This window comes from Hemicordylus capensis, chromosome 3 (genome assembly GCF_027244095.1).
Source record: "Hemicordylus capensis ecotype Gifberg chromosome 3, rHemCap1.1.pri, whole genome shotgun sequence".
Taxonomy (NCBI): domain Eukaryota; kingdom Metazoa; phylum Chordata; class Lepidosauria; order Squamata; family Cordylidae; genus Hemicordylus; species Hemicordylus capensis.
The window spans coordinates 196,911,371-196,931,996 of NC_069659.1; the positions used below are offsets into that span (position 1 = coordinate 196,911,371).

The window sequence follows — 20,626 nt, forward strand, 5'->3', positions numbered from 1 at the left end:
GGATGGGGCTGCTCTGGGAAGAGCATCTGCATGCAGAAGGTCCCAAGTTCCCTCCCGGGCTTCTCCAAGATAGAGCTGAGAGAGACTCCTGCTTGCAACCTTGGAGTCTGTGTAGACAATACTGAGCTAGATGGACCAATGGACTGACTCAGTATAAGGCAGCTCCCTATGTTACACACACACACCGCCTGATATGTGTGTCTCTACACAGTGTACACAATTTAAAACAATAAACATAAAATGGAGTAAAAACAAAACAATTTAACAGAATAAAAAAAATTAAGACAATTTCATAGAATAAAAACAAACAGTTTAAAATTAATTTCATTTAAAAGCCTGAGAAAACCAGTGTGTCTTGAGGGTCTTCCTAAAAGCAATCAGAGATAGAGATGCTCTTATTTTGATAGGAAACATATTCCAAAGCCCTGGGGCAGCCACAGAGAAGGCCCGGTTCCGAGGCGCCACCAAATGAGCCAGTGGCAACCGTAACCAGACCTCCCCAGAGGGCTTGAATGGGCAGCAAGGTTCATGATAGAGAAAGCACTCTTTTAAGTACCCTGGTCCCAAGTCACTGAGGGCTTTATAGGTAATAACCAGCATTTTGTATTTCACTCGGAAACATATTGACAGCCAGTACAATTCTATATGGTCTCTGCGGGTTATCCCAGAGACCAGTCTGGCTACTGCATTCTGTACCCATTGTAGTTTCTGGACTATGTACAAAGGCAGCCCCATGCAGAGTGCATTACAGTAGTTGAGCTTGGAGGTTACCAGCATATGCACCACTGTTTTAAGGACATATATTAGCTCAATTCTTGTTAACAGGATTAAATCCTAAGCTAAACCTGATAAGAGATAGAGGCAACCCCACTGAATAAGTAACTCAGGCAAAAAGGATATACAGGTAGCCCTCATTATCCGTGGACTTGCGGATCGCAGTTTCGTGTATAGTTTTAGGTTGGGTTTCTTCATCCATGGGTAGGAAAGTAGGGGAAATTTGCTTATCTGAGGTCTTGAGTGGCTGGAAGTATCCTGGAAATGGCTTTTGATGTCATTCACGGCCACCATTTTACAGTGGAGAGCCATTTTGTTGTTCTCTTTTTTAAAAAATGGTGAATATTCATCCAAATTTGACTTTTTTCAGAGTTTGGGAGGCATTGCTGGAGAGCTGGACACCTGGAGAATAAAGTACTGTGATTTTCTTGTCATTTCTGCCTCCCTTGCTTTTTTTTCTTTTTTTCTTTTTTGCATCTCCTTTTATTTGCTAAGAATCTAACCCCTAGATTCCTATAGGGGTAAGGTTCCATTATTCGTGGTTTCCATGTTTGCACCTATAGGTGAGGATGGAACCCCCATGAATAACAAGGGCCACCCACATTTTGAATAGTTACCCAACAGAAAGATTCAACAACAAACATCTCTGTGTGAAAAAGTACGTGAACCCTTCATTCAGTAGCTGTGGTACCTCCTTCAGCAGCAATAACTGCAACTAAACATTTCCTGTAACTCATGATCAATGATCTCACATTGACTTGGAGGAATCCTGGCCCATTCTTTCATACAAACTGTTTCACTTCAGTGACATTTGAGGGCTTCCTTACATGAAGCCCATTGCAAGGGCTTCCTTGCTTCAGATCTTGCCACAACTTTTCAATAGGGTTTAGGTTGGGACTTTGACTTGCCCACTCCAGAACATGAAATCTCTTCTTCTTCAGCCATTTTAATTGCTTTAATGTTTTGGGTCACTGTCTTGCTGTATGACCCACTTTCAACTAAGCTTCAGCTTGCAGACAGATGTCCTAACATTGTCCTCTAGAATTTTCTGATATGCAGCTGAATTTTTCAGTGATGGCTAACCATCCAGATCCTGATGCAGCAAAGCAGCCCCAAACCACAATGCTTCCAACACCATGCTTGACAGTCGGGATGTGGTTCTTACTTTGGAAGGCAGTGTTTCATTTTTGCTAAGCAAAATGTTTGTGATTGTGAAGTTCATTTTTTTGATTAATCTGTCCAGAGAACATTATTCTAGAAGCCTTGTGGGTCATCCAGATGCTCTTTAGAAAACCTGAGCCAGGAAGCAAAGTTCTTTTTAGAGAGCAGTGGTTTCTTCCTAGCTATCCTCCTATTAACACAATTCCCATTCAATTTCTTTCTGGTGGGTGATGCATGAGCCCTCTGTTGCCAGTCAGCTCTGTTTCAGGGTAGCCCAGAGAGTACCACTCTATTCAATGTCTGAGTAGCACTGGATCACGGGCTCATGACCAGTCAACTTTTCACCCTGCCCTAGTCTGGTAAGACTCACAGCTGGTCGCTGGCACAGGCAAGAGTTAGGCAAGTGCCTGCAGCTTAGAATATAAAAATAATCAAAATGGGACACGCCAGCCCCTTTCTTTTGCAGAGAAGTATCAGCATGTACATGCAGACATTTTTTCAAAGGTTCAGGAAGGAATTCCAGGGAGGAATTTGGAGAAGCCGCTGCCAGTCTGTGAAGACAATACTCAGTGAGATAGACCAATGGTCTGACTCAGTATATGGCAGTTTCCTATGTTCCTCGCCTCAAGAGATGCAAGGAAAGCACCCTTCAGGGGCACATAGATAGATGGCACATTCCAAGCCCAGTATAAATTACAAATTGTCTGGCAAGGACTCGATGGAGAAGTGGCCCATAAAATTATTTAGGCGCATAATACTGCGTCTGAGCACATCCTAGTTTTGAGGTAGGTAACCAAATGTAGCTCTATTCACCACACTTAGCACATTTACATAGTTGCACTCTTGCCTTTTGTGGGTCAAGATCCACTCAAAGTTACTCAGTCCAGCAATGGACGTCTTTGTTTTGCAATAATTCCTTACCCTACAGGGAAGGATAAGCCCCCTTGACTGACTCAGTTCAAGCCTCAGGGGATGATTTTGAGTATATCTGCCCTATCCAAGCCACATGGCCTCAGAGTCTTCACATCATGTAGACTCAGTCTCCTTGGATTACACTCTCAGACACATGACCTGCAGCCCTTCGTTCCTTGCTCTTCTTTTCCTCTGCTTCTTACTCACAAGAAGTCCTCTCCGTCTGAAGTACAACAAATGCACTAACTTATTAGGACATATAGGTAAATGAACACCTTGTTCTTTTAAGCCTCTTCGCTGCTTTTCTCCCTCCTCTGTCTCTGCTCCCAGGCACTTTTCATGGCAAGCCTTAAGCCAGGCTCTGGTTTAGAACCCTAGCCAAACAGATTGACTCTCAATTAGGACTTCAGCTAAATTATTTTCAGCAAGACTCTCAGAATATTAGCCAAGATTTATTTCAATGCCTAACCAAACTTGTCTTCTTGTACCCTCAGCAAAGTGATTTAAGCCGTATTTCTGCCTCTTCATCTTTTCCAGTACTCCAAGACTTGCTTAAGTTGATACTGAAGCTGAACTGCTCCCCAAGCCCAGCTAATATACCCACTTTAAGCCAAAAGTATAGTTGGTGTGTCTAGCCATCAGTCCTGGGCAGTTCTGGTAACACCTCACATCAGCCACAGTGAGAGAGGCCTGCAGATCTTTACATGTTAGTCTGGGGTTCTTTGCGACTTCGTGGATGATTTTCTGGATTGCCCTTGGGGTGATCTTGGCAGGACGACCACTCCTGGGTAGAGTCACTGTAGTCTTCAACTTTTTCCATTTGTCTGAGAGTGTATTGATGGAGCTTAGAAATGCTTAGAGATGGCCTTGTAACCTGTCCAGGCAAATGAGCATCAACCACTCTTTTCTGTAGGTTGAGACTCTACTTGGAGAAGTCGGACCTGACCTAAATCACTCATGTGTTGGTAACATCCAGATTGGACGACTGCAATGCGTTCTATGTGGGGCTGCACTTGAAGACAGTTCGGAAGCTTCAGCTGGTCCAGAATGCTGCTGCAAGGATGCTTGTGGGCGGCTTCATTGGTTACCTGTCCGCTTCTGAGCTAGAATCAAGGTGCTGGTCTTGACCTTTAAAGCTCTACACAGCTTGGGGCTGGGGTAACCGTTGGACTGCATTTGCCCATATGACCTTCCAGGGCCCTCTATTCATCATCTCAGGCTCTGCTCATGGCCCCACCACTAACAGTGATCCTGTTGGCAGGGACTAGAGACAGGGCCTTTTCTATTGTGGCCCCTCAGCTTTGGAACTCCCTCCCTGAAGAGCTTTGCCATGCTCCCTCCCTCAGTGAAAAACAACTAAAACCAAATCTTTTTAAAGAGGCTTTTCAATGCTCCATTTTTGGTTATATCTGGTAGGTTCTTTAGCTTTTAGTCTTTATGATTCTCAATTTTTAGCTTTTAAAATAACTTTAAATTTGAAACTTAATACTAAATGTGGTTTTTAATCTGACTTTTAACTTGTTTACTTAATTTGGTTAATTTTTAAACTTTTATTGTATATTATATCTATCGTATTGTTTTGAGCCGCCCTGAGCAGTAGTGTACTGGATGGTCGGGGTATAAATATTTTAATTATATAAATAATAAATAAATAAATAGGCTCTCTGGAATTTCTTTTGATTGTGAAATGTCGAGTTCCCACTGACTGTCATGGTGCAGACCTAACTCGGGGCCTTTAGGACCTTTTTATAGGACATGTTGCCCAAACTCAGTCATGCAGTATTTCTCTGCAGGGTGGTTTACTTGTTACCTAGTTTAGTTAGGCACCTGATTGTGATTAGCCCATTAATTGTGCTAAGGACATTAGGGGTTCACTCACACACTGATCCTGAATTTAGACTGTGTGTGAGTGAACAATTCCCATTTTGTACATTATTGTGTCTCAAGAAACTCCTATTGGAGTACTGAGATTAAAACAAGCCTTGTGACAATGGGGCTGGGGATTTGTCATTTCGGTGAGCTCTTGAAAGGGTATCAATCAATCCTTTATTACGGTCAGAGACCAGCATAAAATTGATACAGGTTAAAAATTACATGTTATTTGATGTTATGATGACATGATGTACATAACTTGACAAATCTAAAATTAAGGATGATTGCAATTTTAAAAGGCAAGTTAAAATACATTTTAGTACATATCATCAAAAGGCTAAAACTACGAATGACTGCAGTTCAAAAAGTAAAATAGATAGAATATACTCGTTAAAACTAAATAAACTAAAAACCTAAAATTACTAAAGCTAAAAGAGATAAAATAATGATAATATAATGGTACAGTTTCTATTATAGAAATGCCCAGAAAAAATAAAAAGGGGAGTATAAAATTGGAAAAGTCCAGATTCAAAATTATAAAAAGCAATAAGGGGGTGGGGAGGAAAACAATGAAATGTAGTAAGATGCAATAAAAATGCAGTACAATGCAATAAAATAATAGGCATGGAGGCATGGGCAAGTGCAAGATCAATCTAGAGTCATCAAGAATTGGATTAAGGGGGCTCACAGCCTATCATCCTTCGACGGATGCCAATCGCAGCCACACAGAACTTGGCAACGCTATGTGTAATGGAAGGGTTAGAGTCAGAAAGCAACAGAAAACTGTAGAATTGTCTCGAACATCCCAGGAACTTGCTTAGCAATGGAAGAATAAGGGCGACACGAATCTCTCTATAGAACAGGCAGTATAGAAGGACATGCTCAATAGTTTCGATCTGTTCTGAGCCACAGGGACATAATCGCTCTGCAAGTGGGATCTTTCTGTAATGGCCTTCTAGCACTGCTGAGGGGAGACCATGGCAGTGAGCCAAAGTGAATGCCATTCTGTGGTTTGGGACCTCCAAATGAGTGAGATATGCTGCAGGAGAGGCAGTATATCTAAGCTCCTCACTGATACAAAATTTTGAGACACTACTGAGGTCCGTTTGGTGCTCAATGTGTGTAATGCGCTGCTTAATAATTGCTTTTGCCTGATCATGGCCCATGTTGAGCAGGAACAGTGGGGAGAGGCCCGGGGAAGCTAATTTCACCTCAATTGCCTGAGTCCAACTAGATTGATAATCATCATGCAGGGTTAGAGGGGCAAGACCAATTGGGCAAAAGGATAGTCTAAGCCAATAGGAGAGAGTGGCCATCCACATCCTGGCCTCAATCTTGATCTGGCCTGTCTCCAGGTGTAGGGTGGCATTGGAGACACATCTTGGTACATGGAGCACTGCCCTCAGGAACATGGATTGTACATGTTTGAGGGTCACAATATTGGGAAAAGTGCCCAGTTGAGCGCCACAGAGTCGTTGAGCTAATGACTTGGCTTGAAACAGTTTGAGAGCTGCGGGAAAGTAGTGGCCTCCTCTTGTACGCATAAATTGAAGGATGGTGGAGGAGCTTCTCTGTGCATTTAAGGCCACATGTTCTCCATGGGCTTTTCTAGAGCCCCCGGAATGAAAGACTACGCCCAGGTACTTAAAATGAGCCACTTGTTCGATCTTGTGTCCCTCAATCCTCCACGAGTGGATCTTGGGCCTCCTAGCTAAGGCCATGATTTTAGTTTTGTGATAATTGATTTCCAGACAATCTTCATTACAGTGCAGCATCAGGGCCCTCAATGCTCTTCTAAGGCCAATGGGAGTCCTTGAAAGGATGGCTGCGTCATCCGCGTATAGTAGGGTGGCTATATGTCTCCCTTTGGAGCTTTGGAGGGTGAAAATCAGTATTTCTGAGCTGGGCCACCGTTGAGTTGATATAGAAATTGAATAGGAGCGGGGCCAAGATGCATCCTTGCTTGACGCCCTTCTGTGTTAGAACAAGACTTGTAACGTGACCTTGTAGACTACATCACACCTTGAGTGAAGTGTCTAGGTGCAGAGTTCGAATGAGATATAGCAGGCGCCAGTTAATGGTGGAGGCCTCCAGCTTCTCCAATAATTTGACACGTGAGATGGAGTCAAATGCTGCCTTGAGATCAATAAAGGCAGCATATAGAGAAGTCGCCCTACAGGAGAAGTATTTCCCAATGAGGTGCTGTAGAATTAGGCATTGATCGATGGTGGAGCGCCCCTCTCTAAAGCCTGCTTGTTCCCGGCAAGGAGCTTTTCCTGTTCCAACCAATCCCTAACTTTCCCATAAAGATGTCTTGCATAAAGTTTACTGACGGTATTGAGTAGACTGATAACTGATAATTGGCAGGATCATCCCTCTTGCCCTTTTTAAAGATGGGGACAATAATTGCTCCCCCCCCCGCCGCAATCCTTGGGGATTTGGCCATTCGTGTTGATGAAGGTTAAAAGCAATGCCAAGATAGGGGCCTACCGGTCCAGATTGTTCTTAACAGCCTCCGATGGAATGAGGTCCTCACCTGGAGCCTTTCTCGGCTTCAACTGGGCAACAAGACTGAATCTCTGAGGTTGACACCGGAGCCCATGCCGGAGTGTCCTCAATGGCACTAGGGGAATCTCTGCATGTGGTGGTGGGATCTTTGTATAAGTCATAAAAGTATTTCTCCCAGGTCCCTGGATGAATGTGACAGATTTGGCCCATAGCTGGGAGAAGACTTTGTGAGATGCCAAAATGTGGCCGAGTCCCTGGATCTAGAGGCCTGGATTAATCCTGTCCAGGCCTCTTTCATGGCCTCTTTTTTCTTGTGTGCCAGCACAAGTTTATACTGCTTTTTCTGCTAAAGAAGATTCTGTGCTGCCCTCAAACCAGAGCTGGATTTGTAGACTTGATAGGTATTGGTGAGGGCTTTTTTTGGTGTTCACATAGTTCTTAAACCACTGCTTGGAAGGCGGTTGGTTCAGGACATGATGCTCACGGTTCCTACGAGAGAGGAACTGCTGTAGTTCCTGAACTAGTGCTTTGTAAGACACCAGAGGTGTAGAGGTAGGATCATTGTTTAGTAAAGGTGAGTGGATAGACTGCAAAAGATCACAGGCAAGTAGCTCTCATAGCACTTGATCCAGCCGTGGTGACCATTTTGAGCGGTAATATGTTCCCTCCGCTGAAGATATGGAGGAATTGTAATAATTCTCAATGTGTGACTGATGGATGAGTGGTTTTAGAAGTAGCAAGATAGGGAGATGGTCACTATCAAATTTAGGAACAACCTCCAATCCCTTCACTAGAGGAAGCAGGTTCCCTGATGTAATGAAATAATCAATCAGGCTCATTCTAGTGCCAGCAAGATAAGTAAACTCAGCAGGGTGGTCTTTTTCAAATGAGCTGTTCAGAATGGAAAGGTCAAGTCTTGTGGCCATTTGGCTCAAGTGGATACCCACATAATTTGACTTTTGATCCTTAGAGAGACAGATAAGAAGGAGCCCATCTGCCACGGGGCTGGGTAAATAGGCCCTTTGTTGGGAGTATAAGGTGTGGTCATCTGGGTCCATCCTAGCATTGAAATCACCACCCAGTACCACATATGCATTGGGACTGGAGTGGATGAAATCTGTTACATAATTTTCAAGTTCAATCCACAACGTTTTGACCTGTAATTTCCTATGTTGGAGAGGGAGGTAAATGTTGATTATCAGCAATTCACATCAGCTGAATTGAACCAGGACGGCCATCGTGTATTGCTTGATCGATGGGAGCAGTCTTGAGGATGCGCGCAGGGAGGTAGCAATAAGTACGGCCAGTCCTCCTTTGAGTCTGCCACGGCCTGCCCCGGGAACAGCTCCAAAGGTATGTGAGTGGAAGCCATTGAGTAATAGATCCCCGGTAGCCCAGGATTCCTGAATCGATATAATATCCTGGCAGGCTAAATAGTCTCTAAAGGAGGGGTCTGAAATAGAGGCATACTAGCCATTAACATTCCGAGTTAGGAACCCAATTTTAAGCTGTTCTGCTGGATAGCATTGAGTATCTGGAGGTGCGCTATCAAGTTCTTGAGCGCTCACTGTCTCTTCTGTCCTTTCGACCAGCTGGCCTGGATCCAGCCCAAGCAGGGTGGTAGGAGAGATCAACGTGTTCCCAGCCTCTGGTGAATAATCTTGGGGGTTCAGCTCAGCACCATCAGAGGAAGGATCAGGCCTTACATCCAGTGTAGGGATGTCTTCTGAGACTTCTAGGTTGGTCTGGGAGCCTGTATCTGGAAAGACACCAGTAGGGGCCTGGATACACATTGGACCTTGGGGGCTGACTAAAGCTCCCACGATGTTTAGTTGAACCGCTCTGGTCGAGGGCAAGTCAGATCCCCGCTCAGTCACAATGGGTGACGCTTCTCCTGCATCAGCAGAGGGGTGTTGTGATGTCTCTGTGAGTGAGGATGTCACTAGGAGGGGCTGCCCTTCCATCTCTTGGGTTGCCTTTGTCCCCAAAGCCATTTCCTCGACATCAGAAGAGGGCACTGCAGTGGGGGCCTGGGAGCTTCGAGGCATGAGCAGTATGTCTGGGACAAGGAGGGCAGTGACACTATCAAAGTGTGGATCTGGAGATAGCATCATCACGCACGTCGGGGAGACGTGAAGCTCGTGCGCAGCGTCTTGTCGGAGCCTTTTGCATTGAAGAGCAAGAAGGGGCGGCAGGGAGGTATCCTGCCGCCCCAATGTTTACAATACGAGCGCTGGAGGGGGCAAAGCGACGGGAGGTGTAAGTAAACCCTCCCCCGCTCTTAAAGGAACCCACCCCACAGTGCCGGACCGCAGCTCTGCGGTTCCGTGCACACCCCTATTAATCTTGTCTACAGGGTTGGCAGTCAGCCATCTCACTAAAGAGGGTTGCCTGCGGCTTATCATGACCAGCAAGCCTGTGATGATAATGTGACCTTGTTCTTACATTCCGGACCCCAGTTGACGAGGCGATGGTATAGCTCATGCGATTGACATTAATGAGGTCATTAATTAAAACTCTGGAGCCGAGATCTTTGAATACATGTTGGGAGATGATATTAAATGTTCTCAGACGCTGTGCTGAAAGAAATGAGTAGACACACTTGCTGTTTTAAAGTCTATAAATAGCCTTTTGTAATCCAGTTTCTTTGTTTCTTTGTTTGTTTGTTTGTTTAACTTCTATACCGCCCAAACTTTCGTCTCTGGGCGGTTTTGTCTCTGGGCAGTTGGGACGGCAGAAAATGAAAGTTCTCAATTTCTGAGGGGGAGACCTGATAGTTCAGAAGTTCTGAAAGGGAGGTAAGAATCCTTTTCTTATTTGCCCATAAATAGGTGTCCTTTCTGGGAAGGCGGATTAGAATCTGGTTATCTTGCAGGATTCTTTGCACCTTTTCCTTGTTATAGCCATCTATCTCAGGGTGTACTTGGTAAGGAATTTCAGATGCCAAGGAAGAAGGGAGGGCTGTAATGACGTCCTCAGAGTTGTTAACCCCTTGCTGGGACTTAGCTGAAAGTTTGGCAAAAGCCTGAGTTAAGGTCTCTATTTGCCCCCCAATTTGATTTAAATGCCCTAATATCAGAATTAGACTTTTGGCAGAGATTAAGCATGTGTCACTCAGCTGTTGGGTGATAAGGTCAGGCTGAGGATGAGGTGCTTGGCCGGCATTAGGGTTGTGGGAGTTCTGTCTTGAGGAATTTCCCTCTCCCTCTCTTTAGTGAGACAATTTTGAAGTTGATGGATTGCTATCAGTCTCCCGGGGAGCCGGTATGCTGGTGGGGGCCGTGGCCAGGGCTGCAAATCTGTTTTTGGTACTCATGGCAAACGAAGTTCCCAGCACTGCCTCAGTTGGGGGGAGGAAGTTTTCAATCCTTAGCTGTTTCTTCTTCCTCTCTCTCCCCGTTTTTCATCAGAGGGGCTCTTGCTGATGGGACTTTTCTGCAATCTTTTCCTCCCCCTGGATGTGGTCAGCCCCTTGGATGGTATGCCTGGGATGGAGAAATGTCCAGGCAAAGGCAGGAGCTGGGAACATAGGCTGTTAGTCCTTCGCCATCTTGCCCCACCTCTCTTGAAAGGGTATATAGTGGGGGTGGGGAACAGATTTCCTGTGTCAACATAGCCAGCCAAATCTGATTCCCCCCCCCCATATACCTTTTCAAGAGCACAATAGATTGCTGCATGTTCAATTACCTGTGTTGAATTCTGAAACTATACAAAACACATAGAGTTTATATTTTCAATTGATTTTTTTTTTACTGAATCAACTGAAAACAATCTTTATATGTTTTGTATAGTTTCAGAATTCAACACAAGTAATTGAATACACAGCCAACCTAGTGAGCATAGAAGGTGAAAATAATCACACTAAACATTACATCAATGTATTAACATATATTGGCTATATTTTCTGAAACTATATATTTTCTGAAATATATTGTTAAATACTCATTGTCTTTTATTGTATCTCAATGTTTAATTGCATTTTTAATGGATCAGGCCTTACACTGAAGCTATCAAATCCTGGTTCATCTGTGACCAAGAAATTGTTTTCTGCTTGACTATTTTGGAATTTTGGTTGCCTATGTAATACTTGCAGTCAGCGCTATGAAAATATAATGTACCAACACTGAAACCCATGAGAACATGGAACTGAAACTTGCTGTTAACTTTTTGTTGAACCTTTCTGTTTTCTATTTAGAACTATAGGTTAATCAGATCTGATGATGTAATTGTATTTTATATGAAGGAATCTTTTATGCAGTATGATACTTTTATCATTTGTAATTAAGTATTCATGTTCATTATGGAGAGAAGTGTGTGTGTGGGTCTCCTATACTTTTAATTTTAAAAAATTCAGCAATGACCCTTTTGAGTCAGACTGCTGACAGGTAGGGATGTGCACAAATTGGTTCGGCGGTCCTCTCCGGACCGCCAAACCGGTTCAGAGGTCCAGAGATTGGGCTGGTTCAGTGGTGGCGGGGAGTTACCTTTAAAGAGCAGGGAGGGTGCTCATCCCACCCCCCGGTTGTGTTTCCCCTGCCAGCACTGCCTGAAAAACCACTGGTGAGGGGAGGCAGCGTACCTCCATGCCACCCCAGTCAGTGTCGGATTGGGGGAGAGAGAGAGAGAGAGAGAGGTGTGTGCACGTGCACCGGCCATTTCCAGTTTGATGCTGACCAGGGCCGCAAGGAGGTACACAGCTGCTCCGCACCAGCAGTTTTGCAGACATAGGAACATAGGAAGCTGCCATATACTGAGTCAGACCATTGGTCTATCTAGCCCAGTATTGTCTTCACAGACTGGCAGCAGCTTCTCCAAGGTTGCAGGCAGGAATCTCTCTCAGCCCTATTTTGGAGATGCCAGGGAGGGAACTTGAAACCTAGATGCTCTTCCCAGAGCGGCTTCATCCCCTGAGGGGAATATCTTACAGTGCTCACACTTCTAGTCTCCCATTCATATGCAGCCAGGGTGGACCCTGCTTAGCTATAAGGGGACAAGTCAGGCTTGCTACCACAAGACCAGCACTCAGACAATGCTGGTGGGGAAAATACTACTGGGGGTAGGATGAGCACCCTCCCTGCTCCTTAAAAGGTAACCCCTGCCACACCAGCTGAGTGCCAGTTCATGCATATCCCTACTGACAGGCTACCAAATTATTTTGAAAAGCACTTTGTTTATCATGTTCTGCTGTACCAGCTGTCTGGCTGACCACGAAGAAAAGGAGAAGCAGGAAAGGATAAGTAGCGGCTGTCTTGCAGTTTCATTAGGGCACTGATTTGATTTTTTAATACACCCATAGTGAAAATATGCTTTGATGCTTGTTGGTATTCCAGTATTTACAATATCTGCAAATACTTTATTGGTAATCCAATAAAAGGGGGTTATTTATGCTTTTAATTTACATTTCTGTCCAGGAGTTCATTTGGAACTTTCTAACTATAAAGTTCATACGGATCAGTAGCTGGGCAGATTATTTTTAAGATTTCATTTGTCAGACATTTTGGCAGGACATTTGTTCCCAAAATGGAGAAGTTAGTCTGGTTTTACTAAGTCAAGTGAATATTTTCTATTACATCTATGCAGACCATTTATGGGGGAAGAACCTTAAAAACCAGACATAATCTGTCTGACACTGATCATTTGATGCTGATATAATTGTATTCTCAATTTAAATTTGCAAAGTGTTGAGATTTATAATTATTCTGTATGACATCTTCCTAATTAATAATGGGAGGTCTTTTGTTCTTTAAAGTAGCCTATCAGGGTCTACCACACATCCCAAACCATTTTATTGGCAGGCACAAAACTTTCTTTGTCATAAATTAGAGAACATAAAAGTGTCAGTCATTGAGAGATTAGATGCAATTCTTTTTCTTTCTTTCTTTCTTTCTTTCTTTCTTTCTTTCTTTCTTTCTTTCTTTCTTTCTTTCTTTCTTGGATTATCTCCCTCCTTGGAGATTTGTTTTACCTAATGAGGAAGAACCCTCTTTCTTTGAAGCACTTGCTTCTTTTTGGAATTTCTCATCTATCTTCAAGTAGAAGAGCCTCTACTTTTTGAGAAACTCCTTTCCCATTTTATAAATTTCATGTGAATTGGGGTTCTTCTGACAATCTGCTTTTTGTCCACTATTTTCATTGAATAATTTGAATTTCTCCTTTGGCTCTGATCATTAAAAGTTGTGCCATCGAGTTGGTGTTGACTCCTGGTGACCACAGAGCCCTGTGGTTTTTCTTTGGTAGAATACAGGAGTTTTTATCATTGCCATCGCTCGTGCAATACGAGATGATGCCTTTTAGCATCTTCCTATATTGCTGCTGCCCAATATAGGTGTTTCCCATAGTCTGGGAACCTCTTGCTCTCTTGGCAACCAGCAACCTCTTGCTCCCTAGGCAAGTTATTTTTCCACTGTGCCATTAGGTGGCTAGGTCTGAGTATTAAGCTCTAGCCAAAAATCCTTAATTTTCCTCTTGATTCCTTTGAAAGCATTTGTTGTTTTTGCCTTTTTAAAATTTTTATTTTTGCCATATTTTTATTGTTTTTATTTTTTATTATTATTATTATTATTATTATTATTATTATTATTATTATCATCATCATCATCATCATCATCATCTTGTTTACACAGTCAGACAGGTGTTATTGACTGGTTTGTTTTATCCAGACATCGAGTCCTTCCCTAGGACCTGGGATGGCTGAATTTTATCATCAATACTGTTGGTTATTATAGATATCGTCGCAAAATATAGGCTGCTTTTTGTAATTGGCTGATGGTGATTTCTGTGGCCCCTATGGTGTTGAGGTGCTCTTCAAGGTCTTTTGGGACTGCACCCAGGGCGCCAATTACCACTGGGATGATTTTGGTCTTTTTCTGCCACAGCCTTTCAATTTCAATTTGTAGATCTTTGTATTTTCTTATTTTTTCTATTTCTTTTTCTTCTATTCTGCTATCCCCTGGTATTGCTATGTCGATTATTTTGACTTGTTTTTCTTTCTTCTCGACTGTAGTTATATCTGGTGTATTGTGTGGCAGATGTTTGTCTGTTTGAGTCGGAAGTCCCATAATATCTCCCATAACATCTTCATTTTCTACCACTTTTTCAATTTTATGGTCCCACCAATGTTTGGCTACAGGTAGCTTGTATTTTTTGCAGATGTTCCAGTGTATCATCCCTGCTACCTTGTCATGCCTTTGTTTGTAGTCAGTCTGTGCGATCTTTTTACAACAGCTGATTAGGTGGTCCACTGTTTAATCTGCTTCTTTACAAAGGCGGCACTTGCTGTTTGTGGTGGATTTTTCGACTTTTGCTCTTATTGCATTTGTTCTTAGTGCCTGTTCTTGTGCAGCCAGTATTAAACCTTCTGTTTCTTTCTTCAAGTTGCCATTCTTAAGCCATTGCCAGGTCTTGGTGATGTCTGATTTTCCAGTTATATTGTGCAAATATTGACCATGCAGGGGCTTATTTCTCCATCTTTCTGCTCGGTTCTTGACTTGTTCTTTCTTGTAGGCCTGCTTTGTTTCATTGGTGTTGAATAGTTTCTCGTTCTTGACCATTTGAAGTGCATCTTCTTCATTGTCCTTGATATATTCTTCAAGGCCTCTTTTCTCTTCCTATTATTATTATTATTATTACCACCTTACTGAGATTGATCTGCAGACTGAATCAACAGGTGTTGAGAGACCTTATAGTATGTTCAATATCTGGGATTCTAATCTTTTCTTAGTATGTTTAGTGTTTTCATATATGTTTTATTTGCTTCTGCTAAAATGTGCTCTGCTAAATTATTACTAATGTAGTTCAATGTAAAAGGGATTATCCTCATTTCTGGAATGTGTGTTTCCTTTTGGACAGTGGGCAAGCAACTAGGTCACAATCCAACAACCACAGTCATGTTCTTTCTGTTGGGAAAATTGGGAATAAACAAATCCCTACAACAAGTAGGAATAGTTTAATGATAGTTTAATTCATGCCCTTTTATTGCATCAAGAAAGACTGGTTTCAATTACACAAGGGTATCATGGTAAGATCTTGCAGTGCTATTCTCCGTATTCTACTTGGGATTCACAAGCCTTTTCTCAGCACTGTATGGAGATAATAATACTGACTATTTTACAGGTTGTTTGTAAGAATTACTGAGATAGCGTATGCATATATTCTAAAAGCAGAATATTGATAAAGGGATGTTCCGATAATGTGCAGATAACCCAGCATATTTTCAGGAATTCTCACAGGCAAGCCAAGAATATCTAACAATGGAAGTCTATTCAAGATATAGAGTGGGGTTACAAATAGGTCAGGGTGAAGCAACAGAAGGCATAAAAAGAAAACAAACCAGTAAAGCTCTAAATCACCTACCCATGGAATAATTCTAGCTTCTAAAATCTACATTTATATCCATGATACAACTAGGGACAGCCTCTGGTGGATGAAAAAGCTGACAGAGAGAGTGGGGGGAACTCCTTAATATGATAGGATCTGCTGGCTAAGGGAGGAGGTTGAGCTTCCAGTACCTAGCCAATGAAGGGAAAAATCTTCTCAGTAAGGTGGGTGGGTGTGACTGCTGCATAGGCAAAAAATTAATAAGACTACTGCATAGGCAGAGATTTAATGACAGGTGTCAGGGCACGTTTGACAAGTGTACCTTGACATGTAGGAAATGGGCTATTCATACTCTGGCCCATCCCAAGGGAAAGGTGAGAATGCTTCATCTCCTCCTAGTGAGATTAACAGTGATATTTTCTTGTCTGTGCATATGGCAATCAGACTGATGGCTGAGGTGAACTAGTAACTGAACAGAGGAACAAGACAAAAGGGTACATTGTCTGCACACCACATGAAGGAAAGGGAATTATCCTACTTGCATGCATGGGAAGAGTAAGGGAGAGCACGTTTCCCTGCTTCTGCCTTGTCCTCTCCATCAATCCTTTGTGTTTTCAGATTGAAGTCTAATTTTGTTCATGTGGCAGCAATCCTGGAGGCTCCTTCCCCAATGGATATACAGACTCTGTGTTCTGGATTGGGTCTTACCTCTTGATATGCCAAATTTATTCCAAAATATGCATCTGTGGTGGAGCCCCTTCGAGAACTGTTAAGGAGAACTACAAGTATGAATTGGACAGTAGCAGCACAGACAAATTTTGAGAATGTGAAGCAGCTTATTGTTAACATGCATTGACATTGTTTGATTCTATGCTACCTACAATTGTAAGAACAGATGCCTCTGACTATGGGTTGGGTGCTATTCATACACAATTACATGAGGGGGAGTGTAGAGAAGAACGCTGCATTTGCATCAAGAACACTTACTAATGCTAAAAGAAATATTCAGCTATTGAAAAGGAAGCACTTGCATGTATGCGGGCTGTTGAAAAATTGAGAACTTGTTTGTGGGGTCATGTGTTTAAGTTACGTACTGATCATAAGCCTCTAACAGCATTATTGGCTACAAAAGGAATGGGACAAGCAAATAGTTGTATTGCTAGGTGGTCTGTAACATTGCTCTCTTTTACTTATGAGATAAGAGTATAGACCAGGAATACAAAATGTGACCTATCGGGAAAGTTTTTGAAAACCCCTCTGGCCAGTCAGTTATGCCCTTGTGGCTCAATCTGTCCACCATGTGCTGTTGTTTTGCCCTTTTTCTAATGATAGCCGGTACAGTCTTATTTCTTCCTTGCTATCACGCTTTCCCGGCCGGACAGATGAATTTTATGCCATGCTCCTCCTGGCAGATAAGAAACATACAAGGTTGCCAAATTTTGTGCTGTTCAGATCCGTCAACAGCTAATCTCTAGTCCTTCTTTTTAGATGTTGTTACATAAGGCTTCTATGTTGGTGTATTGTGTATGATTTACTTCATCTGTTTGTATATATAACTGATCAAGGATTGTAATAAAGTGTTTCATTCAAAATGTGACAGTTGATTGTTTATCTTAATTGCCATTGCCATCCTCAGAGGAATAGGCTGATGGGGGTGATGAGGAGGTAGTTGCAGTTCTCTCTAGTGCACTTACTGCAGTGACCCAGGAACAATTTCGAACTGCATGTATGGTATGTCCAGTTCAACAGAAGTTGCAGGAATATATGGCTGGCAAGTGGCCTAAGGATAAGAGGAAGATTGACCCAGTGTTACTGCCATTATAGGACTCAGGATGAACTTTCAGTAGAGAATGAATATGTGCTGTGGGTGGCATACTGGCTGCTTGTGCCAAAAGAATTACAGCAAGTGTTTACACAATTGGCACATGATACTCATCAAGGAGTGGTGAAAACCAAACAAAGATTGCAGGATTTGTATTGGTGGCAAGGTATGGATTCTCAAGTAGAAGCAGCAATAAAATCATGTGTTATTTGTCAGTTGCATGATAAAACAGCAGTAACATACAATTACACCCTATGCCACTCCCAGATGCTGCTTGGGGAAAGTAGCCATTGATATAGTAGGTCCTTTGGATGTGGCCCCTGTGGATTGCCAATATGCGATTACCTGAATTGATAGTAAATGGCCTGAAGTAGCATTTACATCACAAGCTACTTCTGCTGAGTTATTTCTCTCCAGTGTTTTCAGTAGGGAAGGAAACTCTAAAGAGATAGTCTCCGATAATGGGGCTCAATTTATCTCTTTGGAATTTGAAATATTTCTAGCAGAATGTAATATTATACATAGGAGGACACCAGTGTATTATCCTTAAGCAAATGAAGAGATTGAGAGGTTCAATAGAACCTTGAAAGACAGTTGACAAACAGCAAGGCTAGAGGGGAAAACATGGAAGACCTTTACTACTGAATTTTTACAGGTATATAGAGCCACACATCATGCAATAACACAAAATTCACTTGCAGAATTGTTGCATGGGAGAGATGCAGACTAAATTGAATGTGGCTGGGATAGTAAAATCAAGACCAGAGATTTGTTCAGAACAGGATATGAGAAGGGTGGGGGAAAGACAAGAATAGTCTAGAGTATATGCCGACCAGTGTTGGGGGGCTAAGATGCAAGAATTTAAATGTGGTTCACATATACGGGTCAAAAAAACAAGAATTAGAAGGAAAAGGAAGAATAGATTTACATCTATTCGTAAAGTTATTGAAAGCAAGGGACAGTATACTCATAAGTTGTTGGATGGAAGAGTGTGAGATGCTTCCCATTTGGCCCTGTAATTAAGGAAGAGCGTGGTAGCTCACAGTCAGTGCCTGATAACTTTGATTCAGCGTCTGGATTCCAATCTAAAATAAAAGAGGTCCAAAGGGCAAATGAGCAGAACCAAGAGGAAGGTAGAGCTGAAAGGTGGTCAGTTTGTGTAAGACATTTATCTGTATGGACAAAGGGTTATATGTAAATTTGTGTTTTATCTTTTAATTTAAGAGGAAGAGAAATGTGGTGTGTGTGGTTTTAAGAATGTACTGTTCCTTTAAGGGGTTTGAAAGTGGAAACCAGCTGAAAAGAGTCAGTATATGAGAGCAGTAGAAGGACAGTTTGCTCAGCTCTTATTATGTATGTGTTTTGTTCTGCTTATAATTACAAGACTACAGACAAGAACAGCATCTGAGATTTAAAATTTAAAGAGAGGGGGGTGGGGAGAGAGAGATTTAAGGGCAAACGCTCAGCAGAAAAGAAACATCTTCAATAAGTTCTTAAAGGCTGAAAGGGAAGAGGCAGACTGAATCTGGGGGAGGGGGGAAAGATAATTCCAAAGTATTCTCTTGGCAGTATCTATACATGCAAAGATGAGGGCACCCATTAGCAAGTTCTATTAATTCATCAGAAGTGGTGCATGGGGGTTGGGAGCTAGTGGTAGAACTTAGAACACTATAGATTTTAAATACATGCCAAAGCAGCAATCTCCCCTTCAGACTCACTCACCAGAAGAAAGGAGGAGTAGCTCACATTTAAAAAGAAGAGCAAGTACCACAGCCCCTCAGAAACACGTTTCCCTGAGGGAGCAAACAAACAAAATAACCATCCAGGATAGGAACAGATGTTTCAGGGTGCTTTCCAGATTAGACCCTGCTATGGGGTCGTTGGATCTCAGAAGTGTGCTTTCACACTTCCTGCATTGTGACACCACAGTCCATACATGGACAGCAGGGTGCCGTTCACACTGCCAATTTCTTGTCTCAAATTTAATCACTGCAATATAGAGCTAGGACGTTGTATAACTGGTGTAAGGAAGCTGCTGGTTTTTTCGGGTTGTTAGTTTCTGCAAGACTGCTCCCCCTTCTGTTTACGTTTTCAGTGCAACTTGCCTGAACGGAGACATTTTGCTGCTGTTGAGCAGCTAGTCTGGAAAGCACCCAGCTGTGCACTTAGTTGGATGGCAAGGGGGATGGCTTCCTCCCTTCCTCGGGACATGACAGACAATTATTTGCTCTCATTTGGCTGCTACCTCCAACTTACCCAACAGATCATTTTGAGGAAGCCATTCCATCATCAGTGTGTTCTTGCCCAGGTTACCTGGCTTCTGACCAGAGTATCTGTCAGCAGGAAGAGGGGTGAAGAAGAACAAGAATGCAAAGGAACCATCACTTAAACAATAAGAAATTCTTCCTCTTTCCCTCACACCTGACTCAGAGGAAGTGGATGGGAAGTCAAAAATGTTTGGCAATATAGAGGGCTAATGCAACAATGTATGGTAACACCTAGGGTAAATGACCTATTCCTTCCAGTTCTGCAATTATTTTTATTTTTATTTTTTATTTTTACAAAATATAGTTGCTGGGCCCAAGACTGCCATGAGGAGAGAGGGACTTCTTAACCATTTCCCCTCATGGTATTTTCTTACAGAAGATTACCCTCCCCAGATGCTTTTTATTCCTGACAGAAAAAAGATATGGAGTATTGATCTCTCTGCCAGCAGAAATGGAAGCAGCTGGGGGGTGGGGTGGGGGGCAGCACAAAGGGGAAAGGGTTAAGGAGCCACTCTCCTGCATGACGGTCTTTTGCAGTCTCTGAATAAAGCCAGTCTTTATACAACTGCAATGTATAAAAGAAAAATTCTTTTAATAGAAAATTTCACAACATGAGGCAATGAATCGTTTTTTGGAAGGGTGGTATATAAATCAAATAAATAAATAATAATTTTAAAATGTGCAGTTCTGCTCCTAAAATGCTACATACATTGTACATTTTACCAGAGACCTGCGACCAAAGATTTGGCCTGTAAATTCCAACCAAGAGGATATTCAGGCCCTTCTAGATACATCCCACTTCTTTGCCTCTCTTAGCTGAGACCCACACATTTCTCAAGTGTTCACTCCACTCCAACATCATTCTTCTGGTAGGACTGTCTGGTGCCCACAGTACAGAAACACCCCTCCCGTTCTCAAGCTGTGTGAGAGTTTTATTCTTCATGGGATGGAAACTTATTGCCTACATACCTCATTCTTTGACATACCTAATTCT

The 20,626-nt window shown here is 42.5% G+C and overlaps 1 protein-coding gene across 1 annotated transcript in view; it reads right to left on the minus strand.

The window, feature by feature from the left end:
• LOC128349455 (2-hydroxyacylsphingosine 1-beta-galactosyltransferase-like) overlaps nt 1-20,626 on the minus strand; it is a 63,002-nt gene that overhangs the window by 13,747 nt on the left and 28,629 nt on the right. The window contains exon 4 of the mRNA XM_053305763.1: nt 19,622-19,698. Coding sequence (XP_053161738.1) covers nt 19,622-19,698 — 77 coding nt within the window. The remainder of the gene's footprint in view (nt 1-19,621; nt 19,699-20,626) is intronic.